Source organism: Sphaeramia orbicularis, chromosome 5 (assembly GCF_902148855.1).
Source record: "Sphaeramia orbicularis chromosome 5, fSphaOr1.1, whole genome shotgun sequence".
Taxonomy (NCBI): domain Eukaryota; kingdom Metazoa; phylum Chordata; class Actinopteri; order Kurtiformes; family Apogonidae; genus Sphaeramia; species Sphaeramia orbicularis.
Window position 1 is genome coordinate 32,248,146 of NC_043961.1, and position 23,158 is coordinate 32,271,303.

General features: G+C 39.1%; 1 protein-coding gene across 1 annotated transcript; it reads right to left on the reverse strand.

Annotated features, from left to right (window-relative positions):
• Window positions 1-1,377: 1,377 nt before the first annotated feature.
• frs3 (fibroblast growth factor receptor substrate 3) lies at window positions 1,378-13,781 on the reverse strand. The gene is made up of 7 exons (XM_030134132.1): window positions 13,516-13,781; window positions 11,740-11,865; window positions 10,959-11,047; window positions 10,649-10,835; window positions 6,212-6,373; window positions 3,347-3,465; window positions 1,378-3,259 (listed from the first exon to the last, which is right to left on the reverse strand). Exons 3-7 carry the CDS (start codon window positions 11,022-11,024, stop codon window positions 1,907-1,909), a joined length of 1,887 nt encoding a protein of 628 aa, XP_029989992.1. The 5' UTR covers window positions 11,025-11,047; window positions 11,740-11,865; window positions 13,516-13,781; the 3' UTR covers window positions 1,378-1,906.
• Window positions 13,782-23,158: the final 9,377 nt, after the last annotated feature.

Consider the following 23,158-nt stretch of genomic DNA (forward strand, 5'->3'; position numbering starts at 1 on the left):
AGATTTTATTCATCATACAGTTTGCAATTAAGTTTTGGCACTTAAAATATAAATACAGTCTTTCTTTTTTAAAATATAATTAAGCACAGTCATAAGAGTAATACAAGAGTATCCAGTGATAATTTGAGGTGAAACTTTGGTCTCCGTATTACCAACTGGATTAAAAAACGCTGGTCATCACATGAAAAAATTATTACAGACAGCTAATTCAAGAAGAATTAATTAATAAATAATGTCATAAATAAATAAATAAATATCTAACTCAAAAGGTAGATAAAAAGCCTTACAATTTCACTGCATGACTTTGCTTGATTACCCTTTAAACAGATAATTCATGCCTGATAACTGACAAATCATAGAATCAGCACATTTTATGTGAGGTTATAGCTTAATGCCACCATTTGAGGTTATCAACGTCTCCATCAAAACATTTAAACAAATCTATCTACAATGCTGACTAGCAACATCCATGAAATATTTGGCCCCCTGCTTTTGGTAAAATGACATGGTCCAACCTGCGGCTCCACTGGAGTGGGAGAAGTGACAAAGAGCATTTCAGTGGTCAAAAGTGCAATGTGACAAGCGTAAACTGCATGGACCTCCAACACGTCTGGGATGATACGCAGGAGGTGTGACCGAAGATGATATGCTACTTTTTCGTTTAATGTGTGCTACTTTTCCCGTCGTTCGGCAAAATCTAATTTTCCGAATATCTGCTCAGAATGCCACTGCATTCATTCAAGAACATTATTTAAATCAATGTTAAAACTTAGTTTGGACGATTACACAATATGATAAAATACAATTCCATAGGATTGTGTGCAAGATGCTCTACAGGCATATAGTAACAAATAATGGTCTCTTCTACCAGCCAGAATATTATGCTGCGTTTCCACTACGCGGCACCGGTTCGACTCAACTTGGGTACCAGGTACTATTCCTAGAGGCCGTTTCCAATACAGGATACTACTGACTTTAGAGTACCTGGTTGTCATAGCGATGCTGCGTGTAACTTCTGCGACATCATTCCGTGTTTTGTCATCTGCTCTAAGAGTTGCTGACAAACTTGCTCGTTGCGTGTTGCCCCGTCAGGCTCACACTGAATCTTTTCTATTTGCCACCACGGACAGAAATGTCTGAACCTCCTCGACTGACCACGGTATCGTTTTGTGGGCTGTCATCATGGATTAGCCTACCGGTATATTTACAATAAACTTCCGGATTAGTTTCTTTTTTAAATGTGCAAGTCGCACATTGATAACATAATGACACAGAGACAACTCTCTGACCGATCCTTTGTCTGCAGTGTTTACACATCACATTTTAGGATCTCTTCAACTGTTTTGGAACCCAGATACTAAAAAATAGTATCGAGTACCAGATTCCAGGTTCTTTTACGTAAAGGAAACGCAAAAAGGTCGAGCCGAGCTGAGCTGGTAGTACATAGTGGAAAAGCATCATTAGATTTAGGTGCTTGTGATGAGGTATGAATATTGGCCAGTATCTTGGAGGGACCATTAACCTTCATTCATGCCAACGACTTCTCTATTCCATCTGCAATGAGGGTCACATGTTTGACTCTCAGTGTGTGAACTAAGTAAAAAACACACATGTCGCCAAAGCTGCTAACTGAGGAGTGACAGTAAATGATACTGTGAATGGAGATGATGAGTCGCGTCACACCACATCTAATAAATAACACAGAATTAAATGGCAAATTCTCCATAAAGATTTCTCTTTTCCTTTCATATGCACAGAGAAGTTTCAGTAAGTTTCTAATTAGGTACCTGTACTGTATTAGTCAGCCCGACAGTTGAATGGATGGATGACAGTGAAGGGTCCAGTGTGCTAAGATGAGGATAAGCCTTCATCTGTCTTCATCTTTCCTCTTCAGTTTTTACACCGTTTACAGAGGCAGGTCTGTGCTGTTGTGGCGAGTCTTTCTGGAAGTCCCATCATCCCTGGGCAGCGCTTTCTGCAGGTTGGACATGGCAGCTGTCTTCTTTAGGTCAATGACTGCGTAGCATTCACTGCGCCGGGGTGCCTGTTGGCCACATTTTTTGGGTGGTAGGCGCTGGTGCTGTGGCTGGGACTGGGCACCCCCGCTTCCGAGGGCTTGGCAGGGAGGTTCTCCCTCTAGGTCCACCTGGATATAGTTCAGCTGCCGCGATGGAGGCATGTGGCCGTGCTCACAGCCTCCAACACCTGACCGTGATCGTCTGCGGATATCAAAGCTAAATATCCGGCCCCCTCTGTCGGGCTGAAATGGCCGTGGATGCGGGGGGCAGGCGTGTCGGAGCCGGGGAGGCTGGACCTGCTCTGTGTTGACATAGTTCTGCAGAGCGTCTCTATGGATGCCCCGACTATCCTGGTGGTACCCATTGGGTGTCCCAGGCCCTTCTGAGAACTCATACTCATCAAAATCCTCCTCCTCTTCTTCATATTCCTCCTCATCCTGCTCATCGTCCTCTTCCTCCTGCTCATCGTCCCGCTGCAGGGCGCTGTACTCCCAGACCGGGGGCAGAGAGGGCAAGTTCTCATAGTTAAGCAGAGCTGTCCGACGGTGACCTCCACCCATGCCCCTCTCACATGCATACCCCTGTGGAGGTAGGGATGCTGGGCCGTGGGGGTGTGGGTGCAGGAGAGAGTGGGAGTGACTGTCCCCGGTGCTGCTGCTGCTACTGGAACCCACAGATTGGGACACGCTGCTGGGACTGAGCCGCTGCTTCCTGGCATTCCTCAGGCCGTTGATGTTCTCGTAGGTGAGTTCCCCACTCTGGCAGCTGTCCGAATGCTCGTGGCCTGGGTGCCGATGTGTGTGATGATGGAAATGATGATAGGAGAGAGAATTGCACATGTGCATAGAGGGCTCGTCTCCTTCCGTCTCTGAACCTGTTGCACCCTCTACTGGCTGAAGATTGTGAGGATTGTGCCCATGCCTCTCCCTCTCCCTCTCTCTCTCCCTCTCTCTCTCCCTCTCTCTCTCCCTCTCTCTCTCCAGTAGATGGCGTTGTGCTGGAGTGGGGCCCAGCATGAATTTGACCTCCTGTGAGGACGGCTGTAAGAACACCTGAGGGTCTTTATGCTCCTCCAGGGGACAGCACCGCAGGTTGGACTGCGTATTTCCTTGGCCCCCGACAGGCATGGGTCCCCGAGCTGTTTCGGGGAAAGTGCTGGGCCGCACCTCAGGTAGGGAGTGCACACAGTGACGCATAGAGAGATCCCCCTCCATAGTAACAGTATTTACATAGGTGTGGGTCTGTTGGAGAGAATCAAAGCAGGTCAAAGTGCGAATTGTGACACGCTGAACTGACCATAAGTGAGCGGCAGCAGGGATTCATCTTACCTGATCTTCCAAACCCATCAAGCTATGCCCATGATCATCAGCTAGAGAAGGCTGAGAATCACCTCTGAGTGGATAACCGGGGTATCCATTTGGAAAAGCCTGAACAGGAAATGCTGGAGCTGCAAGCACATTTATATGAGAAGATGAGTCGCTGTCGCAGAAAAAAAAAAATAAAAAGAAAGGTACAGTGGTATTTGTGATCACATGGAGCCTCAGTTCACTCCACTGGACACTGAAAACTGATGTAATTCCAGACTTTGGACAAGACCTTTAAATTTAACTTAACTTTGATTTATACGATTTCCTATCGAAATAATGATGTCAGTGTATGTCTTATGTGCATGTAGTTCTGTGCCAGAATTATTGTTTTTGATGACACCTTCTTCAGCTTTAGGCTGTATTTGAAACCAATGCACATGATCATTACATTCACTATCAATTAAGCAAATATTTACACAATTAACCTTTTTTCTATGAAATGACAAACAACATTACAGATATTAATTTACTGAATGACGAAAATTTTATTTTTAAAAAAGGGTTGCATCGTCTTTCCTCAGTAGATGATATTTTACAGGGTCAGTGTGGGGTATTTAGTGGCATCTAGTGGCAATATTGCAGATTACAACCCACCTATCACATACAACATCAAGGTGTCATTTTACCTCTACTTTGAGTCTAACTCCAACAAATGCATGATTCTGAAAATCAGTATGAAAGTCAGAAAAAGGATGAGTATAGTGACCAGTGGCTGAATGTGCAGGTGTAGCATGATAACATTTAATAACATTTCTTTAGTGTTATTACCCCACCCCCCGAAGGGGAGGCAAGGGATATTGTTTTTGGTTCAGTTTGTTTCTCTGTTTGTTAACACCAGCAAAACTATTGGTTGAAGTCATTCCAAATTGGGTTTATAGATTGTCAGTAACCCAGAACAGATGTGATTACATTTAGGGAAAAGTAGGTCAAAGTTCATATTTTTTTATGAATTTTTAAATTCTTTTTTTTTTTTCCCCATTTACTTATAATGGCCAAAATTTGTCTACGTCTATGCTGACATCAGCACACAAACAGACATGATGACATCCACTGGATCGATGTCAAAATAAGCTACAATACATGTGAGGGGCGGGGTTTGTTGTACTTGGCACCACATGTTATTTCATAGTTTTCTTTGGCAGAAGCTCTCATTAGTCAACCTTTTTGTTGTTCATCAAAGCTCATGTGCAGGCCTCTGGCTATTACATAATTGTCTAGTATTTATTTGATATAACCACAATTATTTTGCATTACTTTGCAAAGTTGTAGTAATTGTCTCCATTTAGCTGTATGATAACAATTGAGTGCAACTGACAAAAATGACATATTTCATCACTATTTCCACATAACACATGAATTTCTTTGTATAGTTCAGCAATAAGCTTTGTAGCAGAGTAACACTACTAATGTTACATCTGGCTTGGGTACTTTTTGTTTTCTAAGTCTAAAAGGCAAAAAGAAACACAATTTTTCCTATGTTTTCAATGCCAACGAATGATAATTTTGATCCAGTAAAGGGTCTGCATATGTATAAATGTACAACTGCAGGAATGATTATTTCAAGCAAAAATACAAATCATTAATAACTGGCCACTGGTCATGAATATTCAAATATTTTTAAGGTTATTTCTGACTGCTATTTTATCAGCTAACATCAAGGTTATATATTAGGATTTTGCAGTCATGAGTAAATCACTATTTAATGATCACTGAGCTGTCTGACAGCACAGAAAACAAGTCAATTATCAAATCTCTGGGTCAGAGCATCTACAGATCTTGTTATTCATTCCTAGTACAAAGTGATTAGTACCTACCAAAAGGATCTAAAGAACAACTGGATCTCAACCAATCGAACATCCTGAAAGTAGAGAGGTGGACCTCCATGGATCACATTTATTTGTCCAACACCTCCCACAGATGCTCAATCGGTCTGAGATTGGGATGCCTCTCCTTTGTCCATTTGTGGTCAGTACTAACCACTGCAGACCAGGAACAACCAACAAGACCTGCAGTTGTGGAGATGCTCTGACCCAGTCATCACTGTTACAATATGGACCTGGTCAAAGTCGTTCAGTTCCTTACATTGCTCTTTTTGCTGCTTCCAACACATCAGCTTCAAGGACTAAATGTTCACTTGCAGCCTAATATATCCAACCCAGTGAAAGGTACCGTTGTAATGAGATAATCAATATAATTACCACTTCTCCTTTCAGCGATCATAATGTTATGGCTGATCAGTGTATGTCATGACCTTACTGAATGACAGAGCCACCAGGAGCTTACTCCACTTTATCTGATGGACCTGATACCAAGCGCCACAATAAACCAGGTAAAATACATTTCAGAGACAGGATGACAGTGATATGAACTAACTGATTTTCATAATATAACAATTATTCAAATTTTCAAAGGTCATAACCCATTCCTATATGACTAACATAAATTACACTAGTGGCATAACACAATATAAAAAAAAAATAGAATTGTTCATTGCAGTCATTTGTATGAAATTAATGTATTTCATAGCTCAGGCCTACGTCGAGCATATCACCAGTTTAGAGCAGACATGGGGTCCTTCTGAAATATGCCAAAATCAAAACAAAAACATTCGCTATTAAATCATCACATGACAACTAAATGAAGTTGATACTGTATCTAAGCCTCTGCTTCACAGTGTTTTTGGCCACATTTGCTCACTCAGTTTAGCCTGTGTCTATTAATAGGCAACAAAACTCACAGCTGTATTGTTGGAGGAAAATCCATCTAAAAGGAGCTGTATAATCAGCAGGATGTCTTATGTTTCTATGTGCGTGTTGAATGACTCACTGTTGGGTGTCTGTGGCGTGCGAGACATTTCCATCTCTGGTGTGTGACCACTGCGAGTCATCATCATTGACTCTTCCACTACGTTGATGCTGTTACATTGCATCAGCTCCTGGAGCAGATTGAAGATCTCCTCTGCCCGAGAACACTTGAATGCAAAGATTCCTGCACAAATGAGAAAAATCACAGTTTGAATAAACTACAGTTAGTTATTAATACAGTAAAAACAATACACTGAGAGGATGATTTTTTAAGTACATGTTTTTTTGTTTTTTTTTTAATTTCTCTGATATTGGAATTGGATAATATTAGATTTTTACTAGAGCTGCTACTGGGTCAGATCAAGGGAAAGTGAACATGTGCTAATGTAATGGTTTTAAGCCTGGCAAAGACACTGACCCAGTAAAAATTCAGTAAGTGTTCACTGAAGTTGAGACACCAGCACCATCCTACTCAACCAGAACCAGTCTACTGAAGTTAACAAGGGCTGATTTCAAGAATGTACTGCAAAATTCAGATGTTTATAAGGTTAAAATTATGAGACTGTACATCAGGGGTCACCAATCCTGGTCCTCGAGGGCCGGTATCCTGCTTGTTTTAGATGTATCCCTCTTCCAACACACCTGATTCAAAGCATAAGCCTATCATCAAGCTCTGCAGAAGCCTGATAACGACTGTCAGGTGTGTGGGAAGAGGGAAATATCTAAAACATGCAGGATACCGGCCCTCGAGGACCAGGACTGGTGACTCCTGCTGTACATGATCAATTAAAAAACTGTGTGAGCCAATGAGATGCTGGATGATAAACATTTGAAATGATCAGTAATGCTGTAAGATAAACAAATGAAACATGAAGCATAGTTGGAAGCTTGATGCTTTGTTACTGTACTTTGTTCATTATTTTATCAAAAATGTCACCAAAGTATATTTGTTATTGTTATATTGACTTTTTATATATAATAAATAAAAGTGATCAAGGATTTCTGAATTTTTATTTAGTATTTATCCTCCATTGAATGTTGGCTATTAGGCCTCTGGCTACATGATCAAGTGGCCCTGCAACCACGTAACTGAGTGTTTTCACTTTAATTCATAAGGCAATCAATTAGGGCTGCACAACTAATCAATTTCAAATCGAATCAGATTATTTAATTAGGATGATGTTTAAAAAAGGGTAAACATCAAATCGAATTTCATCTCTCTCATGTCTCTGGGCCGTGCACCGCCGGGCTACCGTAGACTCCTCCTCGCAACTGTAAGAACAGTCTCCACAGTCTTTGTTCTCCACACACCAGTATAAAAATGCCATTTGCTAAGGAGAGTAAGAAGTTTGTGGCTAAAAATAGCAAGAGCAAGTCGGTTGTGTGGAATTGGTACAGCTTCGAAGTTTCCGGTGAAGACCAAGCCATTCCTCATTGCAAACTCAGGCTGAAGGTGGTATCAGCCAAAGACAGCCACACAACCAACTTATTTCAGAACTTCAAACACCATCAAACACCAGAGTGGGAGCATTGCAGGCTACACATGAAAACAACATGTTGGCTAAAACATCACCACCAGCCCAAATCGAAATCGAAAATTGAGTTCTTAGAGGAAAAATTTGGGATTTTATTTTTTGCCAAAATCATGCAGCCCTACAATCAATATTTTGCAACAAAATTGGCAGTCTTGTAGATAAACATGTTATCTAAAATACCAATGTCCATTTAGAACAACAGCTGAACAGGAACAGCATGTTATCCACTTTTGCGTGAACCCTAAAAAGTAAGTGTACTTTTTCAGCGGCTACGTGACTGAGCATGTTTTTTTGTAATTTTCTACATAAAGCCAACTCAGGCAAATTATCATACATACCATTTTAAAGTACTTGTTAATACCTACACAGAAAAGTAAAATAAACATATTTATGTCATGTACTTAAAAAGTTACTGGCCATTGAATGGCAACTTTGCGCCTACATGACTGCTTGATCTGACTCTACTAGAAGAGAATTTAGCCCCCCCCCCCACAAAAGAAAAATAATAGCATCACACAATTTGATGTTTTGTAAATTAGATTGATGTGTTTATTGCTAACTAATTTAAGTATTCATCACTCATGCAGATGTTCAGTTCAACAGATATCTACTTTCTAATACAGTCTATTCCTATGTTGAATTTTTGATATTAATCGACTAGAGCCCATTGTTATTATATCCGCCTTTGAAAATCCACTAACAATCAACCTCTGCTCCATATCAAAATAAATGCATCAGAACCAAATATCTGCTGTTTTCATTATTAAATATTCTCCCTCATCAAAAGTTTGTGCCTACATCACCCAAAATGCAGCTGGATGCCATTGGTTGGCTCAGATATAATCAGTGACAGGACGGTTCACAGGATGCACTCTGTTGGAATAATCCTGCCATTAACTATTTCACGCTTTATTTTCTTTTACTTCCTTCCTTCTTCTACTTCCACGAAACCTTTTTCATTTTTTCATTATCCTTCTCACTATACAAAAGAACAGCAACAAAGTGACCAGCAACAACAAGCTGAAAAAGCTGCTAATATCCTCTTAAAATAATATCTCCCCTGACACTGTTTTTCAAAGAAGACCAACCATTAAAGTCAGAACCACACAGATCAGGTCACCTTCTTAGCATCCTTTAAGTCATGATATTGTTTTGTTTTACCTTATTAGAAGTACAACAAATTTGAAACATAAGGTATTTTACTCCTACAACCATTGATTTTTTTTCAAATAATATTATCTTCTGTGGTAATAATGCTTAGATAATTTTATTATGCTTGACATTTGAGTGACAGTTGGTAGTTTGACTATTTTTGTATAGCTTCAGTTTATCAGGTATGTTTTTATTGTTTGGGTCATTGTATTTCTATTGTAACTGATGTCTGTAAGACAAAATGCATTACAGTTACTGTAGTTTACTGTAGGTTGTTATTCTTTCATGTGGTGAGGGGGACTGTTAAAGTGATAATGATGGTACAGAAAAGATGGAGAACAGTTATCTTGTCACTACGCGACAGAAATATTCACCCTTACTCCAACAGAGTACTTCCAGTGAGCCAGACTATGCATTAGGTTCATGGGTGATAGGTGTGAGAAAAAAAGGTGTCTTTACTGATAGAAATGACTCTTGGCACACTGGCTCAGATTAAAGAGTCTACACAGGATTTCCTTAGTTATAGTTTGACTGAATTAAAACAAAGCATTATTTCTGTGTTGCCATTTACAGTTGTGTATGGAGAAGCCCTCTGTTCTCCAGTAATGTCATAATATAACTGTCAAGTTAAAAAATAAATGCTGCTTTGGTTGTCTTTCACTACAATACAGGAGAAAAACAGTAAAAGAATTGTGAGGCCAAATGTGCATTGAGTTAGATCAGTATCAGACAGAGAACGTGCAATCTAAATGGGCAATGATTAGCATTAATACAAGGTTGTAATATTTATATATCAAGCGAATAACAGAGTGAGAAAGCACTGTACAGCAATACTAATCATTCTATATCTGTTTTTAAAAATTAATTTAGCAGCAACCATAACAGGTCAAACTGTAGGTCTAAGAAAGTGCTTTAACATGCCATTAAGGATTAATAACCAAATATTTCATAAAAACAATGAATTTATCATCACTTACAAAGTAATGGAGTGCGGAAAAATATACAGCAGTTATTCAAGGTTTGGAAAAAATGCTAAAAAGTGCTGTTTCTCAAGGAAAGTGCAAATATTTAGCATAACACACTTTTCTTAATATATGAGAGTAGATTATATCCAAAAATAAAACTGATATCATTTTTATTTTAGTTTTAAAAGACATTAATTCATGGTAAAAGAGTGAGGATCCAAAAATGTAATGGAGTGAAGTGTTTGTTAAGTATGATGCACCATAATAACAATCAAAGATTTTATTAACATACTGATAAAATTATAAGTCTTTGGTGACATATGTTTCATTACAATATTTAATACACATCTTTCTGCTGTTTTTAATAATAAATAACATTCAAAAATCATTATAGTATTTGATTACTATGAAATATAAGATTAGACACAGGCATACATTTTAAACATATTTATTTACACATTGCTATTTACATTCTGAATTTATGCGGTATTTACAACCTTTACTGTTCTTAATTTACACTGCATTGTCATATATTTTCTTATATATCCAGTTGTAATTCAGGTACAAATTAAATAAACAGTTTTAGAAACTAGAGATATAGGTCCTTCATGCTAAGTAATCAAAAATATTGTTTTAGAGAAAAAGAAGTTGATCCTGATGTTATATATGATATATATATATATATATATATATATATATATATATATATATATATATATATATATATATATATATATATATATGTATATATATATATACACACACATATATGTAAACACACACACACACTGAATATATGTTACTTACCCTGCCCAGTCTGACAGCGGCGACCACTCTCAAAAGAAAACAGGTTGGAGTCGTAGCCGTAGCGTCGCAGACAGAGATACGGCCACCGAATGGCGTCTCTTTTGCGTGTGTGCAGAATGAGCTCGGTCTGGGTGAGCTCCATGATCCCAGAGCCCAGTTCATTGCCCTCATCGTCCACATTGGTGACCTTGACACCAGACAAAAAACAAACAAACATGGATTCTACGTGCGTGTTGATGCATTATGACCCATTACAAGGTACAAAAAACACAGAAATCATCAATTTGAAAGGCCATTTGGAATTATTAACCTTAAATTTGGTGAGATGGTTGTCTCGGATGGGGTCTCTGTACAGACAGCTCCAACAGCTCCCCATAGCTTCAGCAGGCCAGCGGAAACCTGTACCAACAACATAACACATAGTCATATAGCAGGACTGACCCACATTACACATTACAGTTACCATGTTAATGTCATTATAAAACCATACATTTCCACCATCTACTTGTATTCATGGTCATTCACTCATGGACACAGTGTAACTTAAACAAAAATGATCTAAGCTACACACAGGATAAAGTACTGATATTGGATGAGCATTTATCAGCTGCTTCTGAGAGTAGGTTGAAATAGGGCTGGACGATGTTAACAAATGTAAACTTGATTTTCTTCATGGTTACATGATAATTCTTCGTGGTAACATCTATATGAACTTTAGATAAAATATGATTTAACATAATTTTCTTTATATTATCAATGCATATCTTCAAATACCATCAAAATGCAGCACATAAAATGATGTCAAAGTGAATTATTTGTTTAAAAAAATAAAAAAGCATTTAAATAAACTAAAGCACCGCTGGTAGACAAGGACTGAAGAAACATACTTACAATGAATATATTTTATGTCAAACAAGAAATTTTACATGGGAAGCATTGATCTAAATTTGATCATTTGGGCATTTTTATGTTGTTTAAAGGGCAAAAACTAAATTAAACAAAACATTCCTCAGTTCTGCCTTGAAATCTATGTACATCTTCCACCCATATCAACCAGAAAAAACACTTCCACTAACACACACACATCTTACCCAGTCCAGGCCATCAGTGTAAAGGGATTCGCGTCTCAATCCCAGGATCTTCGACTGGGCATCGCCGTCACAAGCCAGGTAGATGGATGGACTGACATCGTCAAGGGAAGCAGGACGTTTTCCCCCCTGAAACCATGGATGAGATTTAGTATTAGTATTCACACTTAGGGTGTATTTTTTAAGATAAGATAAGATAAGATAAGATAAGATAAGATAAGACTTTATTGATCCCACTGTGGGGAAACTGTAGTGTTTACAGCAGCAAAATACAGAAAACAAAGTGCAGAATCATTAAATCATCATTAAAACGAATGAAAACCAAAACTGCTATTACAACCCAGATAGCAAAATCATTATGACTTAAATCTGGCCCAAAACTGGCATGCCATTTTGGCAAAGTTCTGGGCAGATGTATGGGCCCTAAATGGCCCAAAATAGGCAAGCCAAAATCAAACCAGAAGGAAGCCAAAATTCATCCAAAACTAACTGCGGACTTCCAAAATATAGTCATAATTGTCCCAGAAAAGCCCCAAATCCCCATAATCCAGCCAAAAAGTAACCAAAACTGACCCAAAGAGAGGCCAAAAGGAGGCCAAAGCTCACCCAAAATTTGTGTTGATCATGCTTTTAAAATGAAGTGGGGTTTTCTTCTGGATAGAAATTCCTGCTCTTTGCACAGTGTTTTGGCTTTACAGAAATATGCCAAAACACAACCAAAACACATCCATATATGGAATAAGATGTTACCGCTCTTTAGTCAATTTTCTGGTTTGCCATAAACATGCCATACCATCCCTATACTTGATCCCGCTCTTTGCCCAGTCTTTTGGTTAACCACACATATGCCAGAACTCAGCCATATACTGCTGGTGCCTCCATATCTATTATGGATAACTTTAATTATACCACAGTTAAGCCTAAAGGTTTTCATAATGCCGAAAGAAAGCCAAAAATGTCAAATGTATGCCATAATACTGCCAAAATATTTGCTATCTGTGAACTGATCTACCTCCACATAGTCACAATGATCAATGAATATACCTCATATGGATAAATATATATGAACCAATATATTGACGCTTAAAATGTTCTACCAATCACTGCTGCATTTTTAACAGAAAAATACAGCTTTCCAAAACTAAAATCAATCCTGTGATCAGGAGTTGAGACCTGATCAAATCCACAAAAACAGCATCACACACGTGTAATCCAAGCTCCAGATGTTGGACTGAACCAGGAATAAACAAGCATCATGTCCCTGTTCAGAATGTGGATCAGTGTGTTTTGTGATTCCAGTTGTGTTTTCTCACACAGGCTACAAACAGAACAACCCCACCGCAGTATGTGTGCTCTAACCCGGGCCTCCACATCTGACTGGAGATGCCAGGCTGGATGTCCACACCAGTTTACGGCTACTTCAGGTCAGGCTAAAGCGCTAGGGCTACACTCCACATGCATACACTGAGCACACACTGGGAGCGGTTTTACACCTTCATCTGGGCACAAAATCACAACCTTTTATTTTTATTTTTTTACTCAATTAGCCAAACCGACGCAAAAAAAAAAAAACAAAACAAAACAAGCCGACAGCGAGGTCTCCGCTACCCCCGCATCAGTGTGCACAGACCCCGCCACGAAACGAGCGCACTGCCGCTAAACGCACCACGACACGGTTCAATGACCATTTGTTCTCGTTGGTGTGAGGGTACAATAGCATGAGCACATAGCAATGAAAGGGTGAGAAGTGGAGAACGACAGCGATGGTTTGCTACTCACATGTCTGGCACGGATTTTTTTTTATTTTTTTTTTTATTAGCCCTACTGCGAAATAAGCATTGGGACTGCGAGGAGTGATCTGCTGCTGCTGCTGCTGCTGCTGGAACAGGGATGTGGCACTGGCACGGCGGAGACGCAGAGAAAAGATGCAGGGAGAGCAGGAGAATGTTATGATTTTTTTCCTCCTATTAGCCTACGCCCCCCTACTGCAGCACGGGCCTCTGCCTGTATGACATTTCCCAACCAGCTGGGGTGAGAGTTCACAGGCAGACAACGAGGCGGAGGGAACGACAAGAAGGTAAGGAACGCTGGAGGACCACGGAGGAAAGGTGTGCATGCCTGGCAGACACTGAGGAGGGGGAAAAAAACCCACAGGAGCATCTTTACTGTCTTCAACAGGGGTGGCAAACTCATGTTAGTTCAGGGGCCACATTCAGCCCCATTTGATCTCCAGTGGGCCGGACCAGTAAAATAATAGCATAATAACCTATAAATAATGACAACTCCAAATTTTTGTCTTTGTTTTGACCTCCTAAGACCCACTGTCCACGCTTGTTGACAAGAGTTTCACAACTTTATGCAAAAAAAAAAAAAAAAAAAAAAAAAAGAAAAAGAAAGAAAACTGCCCACCACACAGGACATTGCATAAAAATTTTAAAAACTGCATCTGAAAAAACTGTTGTATCATGATGTTTCCAATATAGGCACTTATTTAATAAAAAAACAAAAAAAAAAAGCTTGTATTTTGCTGACATGTCCAGGGTCTTAGGCGGTTAATGCAAAAAAAACAAAACAAAACAAAAACCATTAAATTATGAAAATACTTTTACAAACTATCCAAACTAAAATGATGTGAATGACTTAAAAAAAAAAAAACCCTGAAATTTCTTAAGAAAAATAAGTGTAATTTTAACAATATTATGCCTCAACTTATCATTTCTACATGTGCATTATGGATCAGATCTACAAAGACACTAAACACTGAGTTACAAGCAGAAAATGGTTAAAATTGTACTTAATTTTCTTTAGACATTTCAGGTTGTTCATATTTGTGCAGATTATTCACATTTTATTGTTACAGAATAGTTTGTAAATGTCAGTATTTTCATAATTTAATGTTACTTTTTGCACTAAAAGAAAAAAATGAAGTTCTCATTATTTATAGGCATAATGGTTTTTTTTTTTTCTTTTCACATCAAATTGAAAAGAAAATAAGGAGTCATTATTTTTAGTACTTTTTGTCACATCTGGCCCCAGACGTTAGTCTGGTCTTGTCTGTCTTGTCTGTCATTTCCTGTTTTATTTTGTTAAATCCTCCTCATGTGTCATGTCTGGTGTCTTTACTTCCTGTTTCTAATTTGTCCCACCTGTGTGATTACCTTTCCCCGCCCTGATTTGTTCCACCTGTGTCTCATTGTCTTCCCTCCCTCTTGTGCATTTAAGCCCTGTGTTTCCCTTTGTCCTGTGCCAGTTTGTATTTGCCTCTGTGTGATACTTACCAGGGTTTTTGGATCCTGTCTGTCTGCCTGTTTTTGACCCGGATTGCCTTTTCTGACTCCTGCTTTTGCCTGACCCTTGTCTGTGCCTCTGCCTCTAATGACTCAACGTGTGTTCAACCTACTCACCTGTTTTACTGGTACATGAGCTTGCCTGTTCCCTATGTCCTGTTGCCTTTCCGTTTGCCTACCTGTGTATGACCTGGTTCGTTTACTGACTGCCCTCTGCTCTCCCCTAGTCGGGTTCCCGGTGTGTATTACCGGTCCGGGCTGTGCTGTCCCGTCTCCGGTCCAGTTCCCGGATCCTGTAAAGCAGGGGTGGCCAACCCTGGTCCTGGAGAGCCACTACCCTGCATGTTTCAGATGTATCCCTCTTCCAATACACCTGATTCAAATGATAAGTCTATCATCAAGCTCTGCAGAAGTCTGATAATGACCGTCAGGTGGGTTGGAAGAGGGAAACATCTAAAACATGCAGGATAGTGGCTCTCCACGACCAGGGTTGGCCACCCCTGCTGTAAAGAATCCAAGACTCAGTGTCTTCAAGATTCTGCTGATTTACACTACCAGTGATTTGTCAGTAAATATTGTGTTTAATAAACACTGTAAACTTTTACGTTTGTCTCTGGGTCTTGCATTTGGATTCAGTTTTCGTACTCAGACCATTACAAGTTTTTTTTGCTATTATTTGACTGTAGATCATATTGGTCTGTATGTGGAACCTAAACTAAAATGAGTTTGACAGCTTTGACTGTGGAATTTTTGCACCTTCATCCCACAGGCCACATTGGACCCTCTGGTGGGCCAGACCAGTAAAATAACAGTGAAAAAAGTAAAATTACATTATGATAATGTTTACATCTACAACGTTTCCTTAAAAATCTGAATAACATGAACAACTTGAAAAGTCTTAAGAAAAAAGTGCAATTTTAACAATATTCTGCCTCAGTTTGTCATTTACACATGTGCGTTACAACTTGCATAACAATTACAAATACACAAAACATAGTACCAGGTATAATGGTAAAATTGCATTTACTTCTCTTAAAACATTTCAGGTTGTTCATATCTGTTCAGGTTATTCACATTTTTTGTAAAAGTATAGTTTGTTAATGTAAACATTTTCATGTAATTATACTTTTTTTTGACTAAAACAAAGATAAAATCTGTGGTTTTCATTATTTATAGATTATTATGATACTATTTTATTGATCTGACCCAATTGAGATCCAACTGGTCTGTATGTGGATCCTGAATTAAAATGATTTTTACACCACTGATTGTTAATATCTTCAGTGTCATTTTCGCATTTCACTAATTCATCCTATGGGCTGAATTGGACCCTTTGGCAGGCTGGATTTGGCCCACGGGGTCGCATGTTTGACACCTGTGGTCTATAACACAAAGGTAGCACTGGGTAAAACAAGGGTGTCATTTCAGTTCAGGGGGTCTCAAGCAGGTCAAATAAAATAATAGCATAATAACTCCACATTTTTGTCTTTGTTTTAGTGCAAAAAAGTAAAATAAAATTATATATTTGTTTACATTTTGGCTAAAATTTGCTTAGAGGGCTTATTTATGTCTTTGTGCATAAGAAATAAATATAAGTGAGTCCCCAAAGGAACTTTGTGTTGGTAAATGCAAGTTATGCAAATTTACAGGATTTCAGTTCAGTTGCAACATGTTGACTGTCATATGAACTATGTTTTCAGGTCAAAAATGTCCAATTTCATCACAATTAATGTTATATTTTCATGTCACAAATGGCCAAGTTATATTTTACCTGAAAAACAAATATTCTTTTAGATTCCCCAATTTTTCTTGCAAGATTCTATCCTACATATCACATGTTTTATTTTTACAGGTTGCAATATGGAGTATGGTGCTGATCCATCCTGCTTATGTTACGCCAATACATATATCAAGAATGTCTCACATCACTTTTTAAATCAACAGTTTTCTAATAATAAGCATTTTTATAGAGAAATAATTCTATATTGTTATTTACTCTTTAGTATGATGATAAACTATATAATAAATAATTATGATACTAGTTTTTGCACAGGGATCATTAGTGTAAACGGTGACATGGCTGCCGAGCATCAGTATGATGGGATCTGTAACAACCATGTCACATCCGTCCACTGCCACATTTAGTGTTTTTGTGTCAGCTGGTATTGTTTTAGATCCACAATACTAACGTTTATGAATGAGAGGATAATTAGCAATAGCAAGTATATAAGTTTATTACTAATAAAGTACTGGTACTGACCAGTTCATCATGGGTAATGTCACGTCCGTCCACCAGCAAAAGTTTTCACATACACGTGCTATTCAAAATCCAATATTTCTGAAAATATAGCCTCCACCATCAAATAATATCAGCAGTCTGTGCACAAATGTATGAGCATTATTTCAACACAGTTCTATGCATTTCTTGCAACTTTTTTTTTTGACAAAAATGGCCACTCACTTGACCCCCTAAGTAAATTTTAGCCGATTTATAAACTATTCTCTCACAAAAAATGTGAATAACATGAACAACCAGAAATGTCTTCAGAAAAATAAGAGCAATTTTAACAATATTATGCCTCAACATATTATTTATACATTTGCATTACAGATTGCAGTTGTACGGAAGCCGAGAACGGCCGTGGATTTGCATTTTATTTTATGGTCGTTATCTCATGATAACGAATTAATTAATTTGTTATCAAGAGATAACAAAGATCATTTTCTCATCATAACAAATTAATTTATTTTGTTATTTCATAATAGAGAACCATGTACAGAACTCAGATGACAGCAGGTACTACATCCTCCACATCACAGCCTTCAAGAGCTGCCGCTGACATGTGCTGTACAGAGCAGAACACACATTCAACAACGACTTACTGGTAGGTTACAGTGACCACGAGAAAACAATCTTTCTTATCTCGAGATAACAAATTAGTTTATTTCGTTATCTCAAGAAAACTAACTTTGTTATCTCCAGATAACAAATTAATTAATTCGTTATGACGAGACAACGACCATATAATGATGTGTAGATCCATGGCTGTTCTTCGCTTCTGTTCAGTGAATCTGCAAAAGCACACAACATCTGTCTCAAGTGGGTCAGACGAGTGAAATACTACCATAATAATCCAGAAATAATGCCAACTACAATTTTTTCGTCTTCATTTGAGTGCAAAAATGTAATATTTCATTTATTATAGACTATTCTTTCCAAATTTGTTTTACATAAATACGAACAATACATTTTTTAAGAAAAATAAGTGCAATTTTAACAATATTATGCCTCAGCTCATCATTTACACATGTACATTACAACTTACAGATTTCACACCTACAAATGCACAGAACATTTAGTAACAGGCATAAAAATTCCACTAACTTTTCTTAAAATATTCCAGGTTGTTCATACACTGTTGGCCATAAAGTTGCAATAATTTTGCTTTCTCTTTTTTCTTTCTCTTTTTATTCCATTTATACTGTAGCAGGAAGTAGGAAGTGACAGTGACATCACTGGTAAGGGGGGGGGGAGGGAAACTTATAGATGAGACACACCTGAGAGCTGTGTGGGGAGGGAAACTCAAACAAAGGAGAGACTGGAAGGAGGTCAGATCTAATGGAGAAGTGAGATTGAAAAGGAAAGGAGGAAAAAAAAAAAAAAAAAAAAAGAAAACCTTACTGTGACTTTAACTGAAGAATCTGAAAATGGACCGGTGTGGACCCAGGAGCCTTTAGAAGAGCATCTGAATCCCTGGAGCAGGCGGACCTGTTCTGCTCGGACTCGGTGGTTACTCTCTCTCAGAGGACACCAACAGACAGATAAGTTCCCCTTTTTCCCCAAACTCTCCTGGCTTCTCCCGTCTGGCCTGAAGATACCCCTGTTCTCTCTCTCCCCCTACTCAACACACATATGCCCCTAACCTCCAACCTGCCCTGAAATGGACCCCATTCAACTTTCCCCCTTCTCACACACAGACACTCACAACCCCATGAACTGAACTGATCTCATCTCAGCTGATCTCCATACTCACCATCATCCCCTGGAAAGAACTGAAGGACCCTGAAGACCTATGGACAATACCCCCTGCACACTCATTCTACATACATACACCCCTGCACACTCATCCTCCCTCTTTACCTACATGGGTTAAAAAAAGAAAAACCTATTGTTTTCTGAGACTGAGTACCTAAGTTTAATGTCTGTTTAATTTACTGTTTAATTCCTGATTTAAGACTTGTTTGAGTTGATGAATAATTAGAAATGTTTTGATGATGATGTTGATGATGATTTTGAATTGCTGATTTAAAATTGAGGAAATTAAGAAACCTTAATTTTCCGCTGTTATCTGATATGTCTTTTGTAGCAATGAAGTGAGCAGCTGGGTTTTTTTGTTTCTTTCACATTTAAGTTAAATATGTAATAAATCTGACATGTTTAAGGTAATTAAACCCTTCTCCTGTCTGGCACCCAACATTTTATTTTTGTTTATGTTTATTGAGACTTCTACGCTACAATACACATCAGTAATCACCTTTGAACAGGTGCAATGATTACATACATCTACATCTACAGTTTATCAAGAATAAATCATTAAACATGGTCACAATCACTGTCGCAGGGTATATTACACTTGTACTGTATTTGTGTTAGGATTGATAAAATGCAGAGGCCAAATTTCTCTATGGGCACAATAAAGTGAGTTAATCTTTAACATTTTAAGCTTTTCTCAGCGGTGAGTGTCTTTGTGTTGTCTTCACATTGTCTTGTCATTTTTTTCTTAATTTCTGACAATCAACAGAAACACAACCTCTTGGCACTAGGGGCATGCTGGTCTCTCAGTTTTGCCCCAGCAGAGCAGATTAGATGGGCTGGGTAGGACAAACACAGACTGAATGAGAAACCTGATGTGGTAAGGTGCAGCCTTCCACAACTCAGACTATGAAATCTTTCTATCTGTAACTTGTTCCCATCTAGTCCATACCCCCTGCTGCCTCAATACCACCATCTGGCTTGCCCACTCCTCCTTGATCCCAGTTCTCACCTCCTTTTGGACCAGGTCCTGCCTCTCCTTGCCTTTAAGATTGATGTAGCTGGTTTTGGAATGCTACCCAACCCTACCCAGCCAACTGCCACAGATCCTACCAGTGCTCTGTGACAAAGCCTTGACTTCACTTGGTCCGGTGCCTCTTGCCCCCTCCATTTTCTCCCAGTCCTCATTTAAATGCCAGCTTGAGAAACTTTTGGGTCGCTGAATTCCTTGCACTGGAGCACCTTCCTTGTTCAGCAAACCTTGAACTCTTCACTGAGGCCGCTGATGGAAGCATCAGCTTGTTCGTGTTGCCATATAGGGCAATGGTAATCAGGCTTTTGGACCATCCCAACCACCTTTGGAGGTGACTGCTTACCCTTCTGTCAAACCCTTCCATAGCAGAGAGTGGAAATTCACATACCAGCAATGGCCACAGTGTCCTAGGGAGGATGCCATGCTGGTGTACCCAGGCTGTGAATTTCCCTGGTAGGCTTGATCTGTCGGTAGCTGCCAACGATCCCTCAATTTCTTTGGTTTGCCACGCTGATTGAAGCAGTGTCTTTCAGGGTGAAGTTGAAGAGTTTCCTTAGACTCTTTGTTTTTTCTGTAACTGTTGGGATTTGGATTCCTCCAAGAGAGAAGTGGAATATATCTGTCACCTTGTCTCTTTTCAGAACCAAAGACGATGATTTTTCTGGCTTGAAGCACATTTGAGTCTAAGTTGTTAACCTCTCTAAGCCCTGGAGAATCCATCTGCTTCCTTGGATGATGAAGTTGTTACTCTTAAGTCATCCATAAAAGCTCTGATGGGGGTTATCGCACTCCGGACTTGGTTTTGGGCCCTCTGCATTCTGCTTTGGCTGACTTTACCAACATATTCATGGCTAGAGCAAACAGGGTCACTGAAATTGTGCATCCAGTGATGATTCTAGTCCCAGATGTGAACCTCAGATTAAAGTTGTTATAATAATCCATAATTAGGCTCTTAATGTTGCTTAAGACATGGTGCTGCTCCAGTGCTACCTCCACTAGCTTGTGGGGTATGGAACTGTATGCGTTAGCTAGGTCAAACCATAGCACAGCCAGGTCTCCAGTCCCCTCTTGAGCTTCCCTGATCAACTGCATTACCACTTCACTATGTTCCAGGCAACCCGGAACCCCTGAGACCCCCCCCTTCTGCACTGAGGAGCCAATGTACTTGTTCTTCAGGAGACAGACAGTCAGTCAGTCAGTCAGTCAGTCAGTGAAAAACAATAATGAAAAATATCTTCCCCTGAACGTTAAGCAGAGAGATGGAGTCAATCCTGGTTGATTTCTCCTCCTTTGAAATCCATACTCCTGTGAATCTCCACTGTTGGGCTACCCTTCCCCTCTTCCAGACCACTCTGAGGATCTTTCCTAGACAGTGTGTGAGCTTGGAGCACCTCTTATACACCAGGTAAGGTACACCATTGGGTCCTGGCGCTGAGCTGATTCTGGCGTTCTTGATTACAGCTTGGATTTCCTTCCAACTGGGATCTTTGGTGTTAAAGCCAGTGGTCGGTACTAGTGGGTTGATCAGGGCTCAGCATTCATCTAGGTCCTCCTCCCATACTGCATCACTCTAGGTGGAATGAGGATGGTTACCTATCTCCTCTTTTGAGCATGACAGGTGACCACCACGTTTCTGGCCTAGAATTTGTTTGGCAAAACCAAAGGGGTTTGCTAGTAAGGCAGCCCTTTTTTTTTTTTTTGCTCTTTCTTTGTTCTGCCTCCTCTGTTACTGAACCCCTGGTTCTTGGAGTCTGGGCTCTTGATGCATTTCTTCTCTTCTGTACCAAACCATTATTTGGAGTTTTCTGACTGTCCTGTCCTTCATGTAGCTTCAAGGTTCCGGGCTCTGTGGGGTGACTCCTGGCCCGGCTCCTCCTGCATCTCACCAAGGTTAGTCCTTGTGCGTTGCTCTGATAACACTTTCACCAGGCATTGTAACATTTTAAGTTTTATTAACTGTTAACTCATTTGTTCCATCACTATTATTACAACCTTACTACAGAAGTTTACCCAGTGCAATCATTGATTCCAACATGTATGTTACACCTCTACTGTACGTGTATAAGGATGGGTAAAATACAGAGACCAAATTTTCTCTGTGGGGACAATAAAGCAAGTTAACCTCTAACCTTAAACTTTTTCCCAGCTGTGAGTGTTATCTATTCAGTCTAGTCACTGTTTTTCTTCATTTCTGACAATCAATAAAAAACACCTCTTGGGACCATTTTATTTTTTATTTAAAGCTTTACTATGTTCCAAGATTTCTATTTTATAGTTAAATGAGCCATGTGTGTGTTTTGAATGCAAATTTGGCTCTGAATTTGATGTATTTCCATCACTGAAATCCATTTATTAATTTCCATAACTGCTTAATCCATTGCAGGGTCACAACATCACTGAACACTGAAACCCCAAATCTACTTATTGATTATTGACAGCAGGTAGAAAAAACCCCCAAAACAAAACAAGAAGAGGAACAACACACTGGTGGTGACTGAGCAGCCTGGTACCAGACAGATTATCACAGGTTACAGGAAATTGACATGACGCTGTGACATTTGACTAGTTAACAATGTACTTTTGAAACTTAATATTTTATGTTTTAAAATGCATTTTATATAATTATCAATTGTTAAGGATGTTTTTCCAGTCATTATTTATCTATGAAAAAAGAGAAACCATTGTAGGAAAAGGCACATTTTCAATGAAATGCAACTTAAACCAAATTCTACACAATTTCCTCTATGATTCATGATGTCACAAATTATAGAACACTACAAAAGTGTCCTATTCAGAATCAGCTCCATGTAGAAATCCATCAGTGTTCTTCATCTCAGTCTCTCATCAATGCACCAAACCTCCTATAATCCCATCTAGGGGTTCTAATGACATACTTTATCCATTATCTTTGAAACAGCAAGAGAAACAACAACTTTGGAGAGGTATTTAGTGACTGTCCAGAGTAAATATGTAAACCAGGCCACTGCTAAATGGTGCCATAATACATGTAATAAAACATTGGGAACTGTTGTGCTCTTCTGTAAAGTACAATTTCTTGAACAACAAAGA